This window comes from Hyalella azteca, unplaced genomic scaffold, assembly GCF_000764305.2.
Source record: "Hyalella azteca isolate HAZT.00-mixed unplaced genomic scaffold, Hazt_2.0.2 contig8963, whole genome shotgun sequence".
Lineage (NCBI taxonomy): Eukaryota > Metazoa > Arthropoda > Malacostraca > Amphipoda > Hyalellidae > Hyalella > Hyalella azteca.
The window spans coordinates 74,229-85,798 of record NW_025939044.1 but is presented as its reverse complement, the minus strand read 5'-3'; the positions used below and the strand labels follow the sequence as shown (position 1 = coordinate 85,798).

At 37.2% G+C, this 11,570-nt stretch overlaps 1 protein-coding gene across 1 annotated transcript in view; it reads right to left on the bottom strand.

Annotated features, from left to right (window-relative positions):
* Positions 1-5,856: 5,856 nt before the first annotated feature.
* LOC108665364 (siderophore biosynthesis regulatory protein URBS1) overlaps positions 5,857-11,570 on the bottom strand; it is a gene marked incomplete in the record, with an annotated part of 57,756 nt that continues 52,042 nt past the window's right edge. The window contains 3 exon segments of the mRNA XM_018152111.2: positions 5,857-7,024; positions 8,245-8,359; positions 9,678-9,908. Of these exon segments, the coding sequence (XP_018007600.1) occupies positions 6,972-7,024; positions 8,245-8,359; positions 9,678-9,908 (399 nt within the window).

Genomic DNA, 11,570 nt, shown 5'->3' with positions numbered 1-11,570 from the left:
GATTATATGCGTGAAATGAAATTGATAATATCTTATTCTATGAGTCATAAGGTTCATTATGAGGGAGTTAATCGAAGGATCAAATCAAATCAAGAGAGTCTCTGACACATCCTGTTTTTGTTTTGACGATAAAAGAGATCTTATGCAGAAAAAATTGGGATAAATATTGACGGAAAACAATCTCAGAATAAGATAAATGTCCAATCATGGAACTGCATGAATCTCAATACCTAGGACATTTCACGCTATAGCCACTCTTATACCTAGCATATAGGGCTCAGGTATTACCTGTGTCCAAAATTTCCAAATGAAACGTTTCTACTAGACGCATCTTAGCCAGGGATGCAGAGCCCAAGTTTATTTCAACATAGCATACAGCGCTGACTTCTGCTCTACCGTGAGGTTGTTCTCTAACTTCATTTTATCTCTAATATCTGTTTCCGACCACTGCTCTGATGCCCTATCATCTGACCATTCTTACATACTGCAGTTACTTTTACTACATTGAATATCAATGCCTTGAATGATACCACTAAAGCTCTGTAATTTCGTATTCATTGGTTTTCCGTCATAGAAAACACTTTCCTCTGAATTATTTGCAACACGAGAAATGATATTAACCGTAATAGGCACATAGTTAACTTTCTTGAGATCCAGTTTCATATTTACTGCCGCTAACACTGGGACATCCTCATATAGTAAACATGTTTGTCTTATTGAAGTGCAACCACCTAAAGTCGGCCGGGGGCCCAAGATGCTGCCATACAAGCAACTGCATGGGAGCCAAGCCTTTCACGCTACCTGCCTTTTTTCCTAGAAGAAGGAGAGGTTCCTAAATATCAAGGGAGAGGTTTAGGAGAGGTTCCTAAATATCAAATACATTATAAATTTGAGGGGAGACCCTCCCCTTAACTCGTTTAGTGTGAAGCAGATGGAAAACTCATCTTTGCTTTACTTTCAGCGTGCAAAATTGAACTAACATGAACGACCTATAGGAGATGCCGATTCAAAATAATGGCGAATTGTTTGATAAAGACACGAAGAACACTAACAGGATGAGGATCAAAAGATATAAAAAATAACATATTGAGGACACAATACGCTTGGAAATTTTAGATTCGGGACTTACGTGATTGTAGTCCAGGTCCTTGAGCAGTACAAAACCATTTCGTGGGGATAATGCACAAGGGAAGGCTGGCAGTTCATGTTAGCTTACAGTTGAGCGACTTAATCTCTCTATAGCGGGAGACAGAAAAAAGGGCTGATGGAAGACGCCTCAGGCAGTTTGTATCTTGGAGTTCTGTCGTAAATGCAGTGGTTCTCAAAAAGATTCTTAATTTTACACTTAGGCAGTGATTCGCAAGACTTAATTGTGTGGGTCGGGTTGTTTCCGAAGTGTTTATCTATTAACTATCACAAACATTTGTAGATAGTCATCAAGCTTGAGATTAGTGAGCAAACCCATGGTTGTAGACTTTCCATGATCTAAATAATTCGCTTCTATCATAGAACTGAAGCTCTGATCACACGATATATGGTCACTCTATATTGCTGGGCCGCTTCGTGTAATTGTCAGTATCGTCGTGGGTCGAGATAAAGTTCGATTTCTTGAATACAATTCATTTCTGAATCTAAAATAATTTTTGCGTTTAGGTGAATGTAGAAGCAGACCTGATGTTCTGCCAACCGGACAAAAAGAAATAGCTTGCGAGGAGCTGGTAATGGAATTTACTGACTCTTTACGTGACAGAATACGAGGAAATATGCATTGAATTCTGCACCAGTCCCATAGAGTGCGCGTGATTCCTCACGAACCCAAATTTTATCTCACAGGATTTTTTTTCGCTCGTAAAAAATTAACTAAGATAAAACTCGTCGCACGCACCTTAATTTCGCTCACAGCAAATAGCCTTCTGAGTGAAACGCTTAAATAATGCAATATTTATCTTAATTGACGTGAGACGCGAACTGTCTTATGTTTGCATTCTTCTAACGCTTGATGTCACATTCATGACATTCACGCTTCTCATGATAAAAGAATGAAATAAGAAGGAAAAGTTAAAGACGATCATATTTTGTAGCAATTTTTCCTCATCTATTGTTATGTACACCTCGGAAATTCCAAGTTCTTGTAAATAATTCGAAAGTAAACCTAAGATTAAGGTGGTATTAATTGCGTATCTATAATGGCTAACATGGAATGAATGCGAGTTGTCTTCAGAAGCATCAAATGCAATGTGCAATTTAGCCAGTAATTCAAGTAATATAACAAGAGGTAACCGCTCATAACTCCAACAAGAACTTGAACCATTAAAACTTCGCAAACAAAAGTAACAAACAACAGTTTTACAGCTAGTTACAGTAGTTAATTCGTTAGTGCAGACGATCATAGCGATGTGGTTTGAATACATGAAAAGCATAATGGTGAACATTGACGCTTTTTTTAAAGGTCTCTTTTACATTTGTAGCCTCATTTGAAATTAATGGGTTTCCCTGTGCACAAATCAACTAAAAACACATGCACTGTAATTCCCAAGACGATCCTAAGCTATTAAATTAGATCACCTTATTAATTAAATTAAATCACTTTATTATTCCCGCTATCAGCAGGTAGGTTTTCTAGCCCAAAATGTTTTTTTAGATGTTAAAGTTTTGGTAACAACATAAGTTATCTATAACAGTTTTACATAACAGTTTTCAAAAGTATATTTATTGGTAGATAAATAGGTTGAGGTGCTCAAATGAGTAGTTGATGTTAATATGTGGAGGATGTATCCAAATTTTCAAGCAGCAATTTTGGGCCGGTGGCGGATGAAGACGTATAAAAAATAGCGAAAAAATAGCGAAATAGCCTATTTTGAGTACGACTCATAATTGATAGATTTTTATTCTTTTTTTTTTGTATCACATACTTGAACCAACGCCTGGTAATAAGAGTAAAAATTAATATTTGAAATCACTCTGCAAATGAATTTTGAGCTGCACTAATACAAATTAATTTTTACAAAGAGGCATTTTCTTATATTCCCGCCGTTCCCAGGCTCTGTCAAATTTATAAAATATAAATCAGTATCAAACTAAGCAAAATCACACATTTGGAACATCAACGCATTGGGAAATGCAGAGAAAAACCTCATTGTCAATTATGTGGAACACATGAAGTTTCGATGTATATCACCTCCATTATTATAATTGTTAACAGATGTTCGTGAATTCCTGGACCACGCTAGTTTACATTTGTTACCCATCAGCATAAACCAAACCTTCTTATTCACAACATAATCAACAATATGTATGAACGTTCACGTTTTGATTTTAATTTCTGATTATTTATTAATTTTCAATTGTAGATTTAGTTTATTTGAAAACATGACTCCATATATGAAGTTTTAATTCATTTTCACGATTTTCACAAACAGTTCTCAGATTTCCTAATGGGCACGAACAATTTTCATAAAAAGTTAATTGGATTAACTCCCGTTTAATCAGAATATTAAGTCGGTTGTTGATGTTAATTCTATGTGCGTAGTATAAAAATCTTTCGTATCCCGCTATACGGAAAACCATATAATATCATAGTGATATCATAACATATCATAGTGATGTCGGTGTTTCTTCTACTGTCGCCGATTCTCGTACTTTTCGTGACTTGTTCACAGGGGATCTAAAAACAGGTCATTCGACCGGATCTTTTGTAAACTGACAGTTTGAAATAGCTACTAGACTTACACCAGGTTCAAAATGGCCCTAAATGAGCTAGTAATTTCATCAATTTCGATACAAATGCCTTTGCCTGAAACTGTTTGAACGACTGTGCTGAAAAGTGTTAGAATGGAAATATATAGCAAATCTAACAGGCTATCACATGGATGCACTATTTTGCCCCAACTAGTTGTTCTTTCATCAGTGCACTACGGTTTGGAAGGGAGATTGAATTTTTTAGCGGGGATGAGACGTTCTAATTTTCAATAATGATATATGTAGAATAACTTGGGCATAATAGAGAACATCAATGTAAAGAACAAAAATTTACATATGTGAAATTTGCGTGTGGTAACACCAACTAAAACGATCGATGTTCAAATATTTTGCAACTTAGAATAGCTAACACAGTAACCAAACTTATTTGTAAACACGGAAAAAAAACAATGTAAATCTAACCATTAAGAATGATTTCCACAGTAACAAACTTTGGTCAAGTTATTGCAACTCGTTAGCTCATGAAAATTTGAACACAGCTGCCCCGAGAAGCCTGCCTGTACAACTCGCCGTGAATTGCCGGCTTTCGTGATTGTTATAAAACATGACACCTTCCTTTGAAAACGGACTTGAACAGTTAATGTTATCGTTAAACGGCCTAAATTAAAAATCTAAATTTTCAACCAAGTTATTATATTACTCGAAAATGAATAATATTTAACCTAAACAAAATATAAGATTTTAATGTAGATGAAAGATTTTGTTGATAGGATTTTAATGTAGAACAATCAGTGGAGTGGAGCTTATGTACTCCTAATTTATGTTTTGACTAATGAATTTTATACGATCTTTAACGACAATATTAAACATCATCAAATTTCGCCGTCGAGTAACGTGCTTTTAAAAAGCGACGTCCTCTTTAACGGTATTGACGATACCGCACATTTCGTGTGAATTTATGATTACAAATATTAATATTGGAACAAAAGTTTTAATTAAAAATTGAAATCATTGATTGTTTAAAAAGCTCACACCTGAGCTTTCTCGAATGCTGATTGTTCTGTCCAGATAATTATGTCTTTTTGGCATTGCTGGTTGATTGATTGGCACAAGCATAAATCAGTAAAACTGCGGGCAATATTCAGAATTCTTTAGTTATTCCTATGCCGGGAATTTAAAATTAGCATTAACTGTCAGTAGAGATACGAATAATTGCACAAGCTCAAATCATAATCGATTATCGATTGAATTAAGTAGAGTTTGAATATACAAAATAAATATTATTCAAATTGATAGTGTTTCTTTTTTCACAATCATTTAAAATGTAACAAACGATAAGTTTACAACAATTTGACCTTCACACTGATGTTGTTTTTAACAATGTTAATAGAATTTTATGGAAATTACATTTATCTCTGCTAGCTATTTAAGTCTCGAAATGCTCAGTTTTTTCATTAATGGTTATGAATTGTAAATCTAAATTTGGTTGAGGCATCAATTGCACGCACACCATCGGCACTTAAGTCTAATAGAATAGCAGTACAGTAGACTATTAACAACACATTTCCTTACTATTATCTCATTGAGTATAAATATATAACATATGGAGATGACATATTCCCTATTTACAGTATCAGTTCATATACAGAATATGTACAGCGCGTCGGAGAAGCAATTGTCTAGCGTCATTTATCTTCGTTAATTGGTTCACATAGCTACGCGTGGTTCACATGAGTGGTTGAACGCTGGTTCATGAAAGTGGTTCGGGATATCAGATAAAGATATTATTCTAATACTCAATTGAGTGATGTTCTTAGTGATTCAAATCATAGGTGAATTAAGAACATTCATGTGTCAACATTCATGTGTGGAGGCGTGCACCGCAGTACCAATAGAATAAAACCTATGGTAACGGTGGCTACAATAGGTCCTATTACCATAGGACCTATTGTAACGGTGGTATTTGTGTACATTAAATGAATGTGTAAAGTCAAGCGTGCAGCACAAAAACAAGTTTGTGCGGCAGTTGACACAAATGCAAAATATTCTCGTTTGCACTAAAGCTGGAGAGTGCTGATTAGTGATGATCAAAAAACAATATCGGTGTAAAGAGAAATAAATTCTGTCAAAAAAAATACGGGTGCCTATGAGGGCAATAAAAAAAACTGATTTTCATGACCAGTGCTTCAAAAAATTTCAAAACTCTAACTTAAACACTTATATACATTTTAGGGGGAGCGCCCACACACATTAATAAGCAATATAGTCAAGACACGGCAAACGTTGAAATTTTGATACACTTTATCACAACGAACACTCTAGCACTCAGCTGGCGTGACATGCTAGCGTGTGGATACACTAGCATTGAGCTGTCGAGTCGCTAACGTGTGAAGACTCTAGCACTCAGCAGGCGTGACATGCTAATAAAATATTCCAGAATTATGGACAACAGAATAAAAAATCCTTCAAGAAAGTCCTAGGTTATCCTGAGAGTCCCTCATGACAGGAGCGGTGATTGGAGTTGCCGAATGTGAGCATCCAAACTCAAATCTAAAATCACAGTTTCCTATAAAAAGTCTATGTCAAACTCCAATACTGTGCTTCCTAGTGATGATTAAATGTATTAAAATAAAAATTTTAGTACAATTAATCATATTTATTTTCTTGATTTATGGAAAATTATTGTTGGCATGAAATTGTTTTTGGTATAAGGCATAAATTTGGAAATGGTTGTTGATCGTGTTTGTAATGCTTATAAAAAATATCAGTTGGAGAATAAACAAATTTTCCCTCAAAATATTCCCTGAAGCTTTCAATATACGTCCAGTGTTTCATTACAATCGCATTAGCCTCCTTCCTAATATTTCTGCTTCACTTCTGAACTTAGAATTGTCTCTTTCATGTTTCCATTACATCCATAGGCGTCGCTATGCAACACGTGTGTTGGTGCTCGTAATTCGCTTCATTTTCTTTTCCGTAATGTTTTTTCTAACCAAATTACAGCTTAACCAGCACGAAAAGAAATTGCGTATTTTGCCCTTTACATTTGTAAGACAATTATTTCTAGCCACAAGCATGTTCGGGAAAAAATTGTACAATGACGAATAATTTTCATGGTGAAGAGGTTAAATCTGGCGGTATTTTGGTAGTGTTTCTGGTGGCTGAACCCTCAGCTGGAGCTGGCCGCCGATAAGCCGTCCAAAACAGGTGTTGAGAGGTTTTTTATATAGCTACTACGGTTCTCAGAACCACCAAAGATTGGTTCAGAGGGTTCAGAACCAGTATAGATCCTTCGGCCCCTCCTGCTGAACCGCTGACTCTAGACCTGCAAATAAAGAAGACGTGACCAACTTCACATTCACAGTGCTTTTCCTACCGGAACTTAAGTTCAAATGTTCAATCTCCGTGTCGGCAAATCAGGCATCTTATTTATAATGTCATTCTAAACTGAATTGTAACTTAACCCTCTACCGCCTGACATGAGTAACCGGAGCAATATTGTCACAAGCCTACTTCCCAAAAAGGATACGTTCTTGTCATTGTACAACATATTCAGAGCTAGTTCAGGTAATCCCTGCAAAAAACGGCACTGGCCCAACGATAATCCAAAATCTATAGTGAGCGCAAAATGACCTGCACTGATGGTTGCCGCCACGTACGAAAACTTTAATTAAATGTTCTCTGTTGCATACAAACGTCTTCGGGTTGCAAAACTCAATAGTTTACGTATGATTTAAGTTGAAAGTTATGTTCAAAATGAAAGTTATGACATACGGCGGTAGAGGGTTAAGTATATTAGGGGGGGAAGTTATAAAAGCAATGCACGTTCCCAATGCAATTCCTGCCTAAGTTAAGCAACTTACTGCCACAACATAGAAGGATGCAAATAATACTCACGACCGCATGAATATTTCAACACCTTGATACTTATATACAGCAGCATTGTAGCTATGAATGAGGATTACAATAGTTTATAACGGACGCCACAATTAAGTGACTGTATCAATTATAACGGTAACGATTCACGGGATGATGGTAATGCACTAATGGTAATGAGGTAATGTTATGATCACCTGCCCCCACGGCGGTGTAACTGCATAGACTATAATTATAATATTTAATGCAGTCATAGTAATGCCATAATATTAATGGAGTAATGGTATCATCACCTGTAGCCACGGCGGGGTAACTGTATAGACTATAATTATAATATTTAATGCAGGTAATGCCCTAATGGTAATGAAGTAATTATGGAATCACTACCTGTGGCAACGGCGGGGTAACTGTATACATAGACTGTAGAGATAAAATTTAATGCAGTCATAGTAATGCCCTAATGGTAATGAAGTAATGAAATCATCACCTGTAGCCACGGCGGAGTAATTGTATAGACTATAATGATAATATTTAATGCAGTTAATGCACTAATGGTAATAAAGTAATGGTATTATCACCTGCAGCCACAGCGGGGTAATTGTATAGACAACAATGATAATATTTGATGCAGTTAATGCCCTAATGGTAATGAAGTAATGGTATCATCACCTGTAGCCACGGCGGGGTAGTGGGCAGAGTACCCAGCGTCGAGGCCGTGAGCCGCCAGGTCCCCGGAGAAGGCGTCGTGGTAGCGGCCCCAGCCGTCCGGCTTACTCATGCTCATCTGGTGGAATTTTATGTGGTACAGTACAGTGCTGGGAAGTGCAGTGCAGTACAAGGCAGTGCAGTGCAGTATAGTGCAATGCAGTGCAGTACAGTACAATGTAGTACAGTACAATGCAGTGCAGTACAGTGGGGGGTAGGCTGAATGTTGGGGCGCTCGTTGTACGCTTTATAGGATGATGTTACATTGTACATATTGCTGTGGTACTCTATATGTGCGCTTAATAGTGCGATGTGTTCGCTTTATAGTGTGCTGTGCTCATGCTGTAGTGTGCTGTGCACGCACTGTTTTCTTGACACACTCGAGAGACTGAAATGCATGCTGCCGAGGAGCGGACGGTGGTGGCTATCGAGGAGACCCGGAGTGTTTGTATCGACACGCTCAGTGCACTGCTAAGATAAGGACTTCAGTGGCCCTTATCCTTTGACAGCTCAATGATCCCGTTAAGCAAGGAATGCTTATGAGCTTAGTTCACAGTATGTGTTAATAATGTGACGAACAGCAGACCTCCAATAAGTGCAAGAAGTAGGATTATGAACATCGAGTTTGGACAAAATGACTTTAGGAAGGTTATCCAAGAAATGCGGTTTTCAGCTGTAGGGCCTGAGAGAGTCTCCGGAGTGCTGTTGAAGAAGGGTGTCAGAGAAGTGAAATTTCTTCTCCTATCTGCACTGGATAGCAAAACAAGAGGTGAAGAAAGTCCGTAAATTAAAGGCAGATGAACTTTAGCTCTAAAAATGTCACAGGAGGTTGTTCCTTAAAGTACGTGGCTGGATTATGTAGTAAATGAAGATTTAATCGTGGGCGTTCATGCTTGACGCTTAATAGCAGCAGCATCACCAAGAATTGTAACCTTGTTGCAAAAGTTGTAACAAAGTATTGTAGCCTTGCTCTGAAACGTTTCAGAATACTATTGAAAGATGTATGATCTGTTTCAGAGCACTATTGCTCTTTCCCAGAAGTACTACTACCATCAATCGACTTCACTGACTTTCAGGACCACGATCAGAAGACTGCTGACTACTAGCAGACTTAAGGGCAATGTCTTACATTCACAATATTTGCAACATAACCACGCTATGTTCCATTGTGTATGTATTAAGTCTAAAGGGGGTGTGGGTATAATTTGGAAGGATTTATATGCACTGTTGCAAGATCTGCACGTGTTTTGTCGTATTAATTTCTTAAAAATTTTGTACGTTGTCGATAGTACAGCAGGCATTCTTACCTGTGCAGGTACGGCAGGCAGGGCAGGTATACGGGCCAGGGAAGGCTGTAGGCCTATACCGTACTGCTGGTACATAGCAGGCCTACTTACCTGCGCAGGCACGGCAGGCAGGGCAGGTATACGGGCCAGGGAAGGCTGCAGGCCTATACCGTACTGCTGGTACATAGCAGGCCTACTTACCTGCGCAGGCACGGCAGGCAGGGCAGGTATACGGGCCAGGGAAGGCTGCAGGCCTATACCGTACTGCTGGTACGGCCGCGGGGAGCAGGACGACATGGCGGCCTGGTACATGTCGTGTGCCATGCTGCGGTGACTGTACGCCTGTGATAGAGTACAGTACAGTACAGTAGAAAAACAGTACGGTACAATACAGTACAATGTAGTGCAGTACCGTACAGTGCAATGCATTGCAGTACAGTACAGTGCAGTGCACTACACTGCAGTACAGTGTAGTACAGTACAATGCAGTGCAGAGCAGTACAGTGCAATACAGTGCAGTGCGGTGCAGTGCAGTGCAGTGCAATACAGTGCAGTGCAAAGCAGTACAGTACGGTAGAAAAACAGTGCAGTACGGTATAATACAGTGCAATGTAGTGCAGTATTGCACCGTAAAACATAGTACAGTACAATACAGTTCAGTACAGTACTGTACAGTACTATAAAGTACAGTACAGTAGATGGTTTTACAATCAGAAATACGCCTGGAATAAAATAAAATGCAGTACAGTACAAAAACAGTGCAGTACGGTACAATACAATACAATGTAGTGCAGTATAGCACCGTACAACACAGTACAGTACAATACAGTTCAATACAGTTCAGTACAGTACTATATAATACAGTACAGTAGATGGTTCTACATCTACAATCAGAAACGAAACACTCACATAAATAGTATACAATACATTCACTTGACTCATATCTAATATAGAGAATTCAGTTATAACATAACTAGTCTATAATAATATAAAGTTGCAATAAGATTCTTCTATTATTCATTAGCACCGAATATCCAGCAAATTTGTCGTTAGAAGAAAAACGATAAAATATGAACATGAGTTGGACTTCTAAATGCACCACTAATTGTCTATAAATAAAGATGTAGTTTCATTAAACATTGTTCTTAAAGTAATGGGTGAGCTATCATGAAGTGATTTTCGTTGAACATGTAAAAAGTTCGATGATGTTAATAACTTAATAATAATAATCACGAGACAAAAGACAGATGAGAACCTATATATATAATGCGTTCTCTGATACTCGTCGATTGATTAGATAAAATCAGATTTTTTGCTGCTACGGACATAAATTTAATCATTATATCCTTAAACATAATTTTAAATAAGTGCCATTGCAGTAAATCATAGACAATTTCAAAATTGTATTTATTTTTACTAAGCTATATCACAAAAAAATCTCATCAATCACATGGCGCAAACATTTAGAGGTAAAATGTAGAAAATAATTGCCATCATATTTTACTTATAAGAACCGATTTTTTACATAATTTGATATTCTATGTATCCAAGAACAGGCGATAACCGACCTGATCGTCTGCATGTTATCACGATGTAATCAAAAATATTATTAAGAACTCAGCCCAATATTCCTCACATCATAGCTCAATATATATTCCTCAAATCATAATTCAATATTCCTCACATCTTAACTCAACATTCCTCACATCATAACTCAATATTCCTCACATCATAACTCAATATATATTCCTCAAATCATAATTCAATATTCCTCATATCATAACCCAATATTCCTCATATCATAACCCAATATTCCTCATATCATAACTCAATATTCCTCACATCATAACCCAATATTCCTCACATCATAACCCAATATTCCTCATATCATAACTCAATATTCCTCACATCATAACTCAATATTCCTCACATCATAACTCAATATTCCTCATATCATAACTCAATATTCCTCACATCATAACTCAATATTCCTCACATCATAAC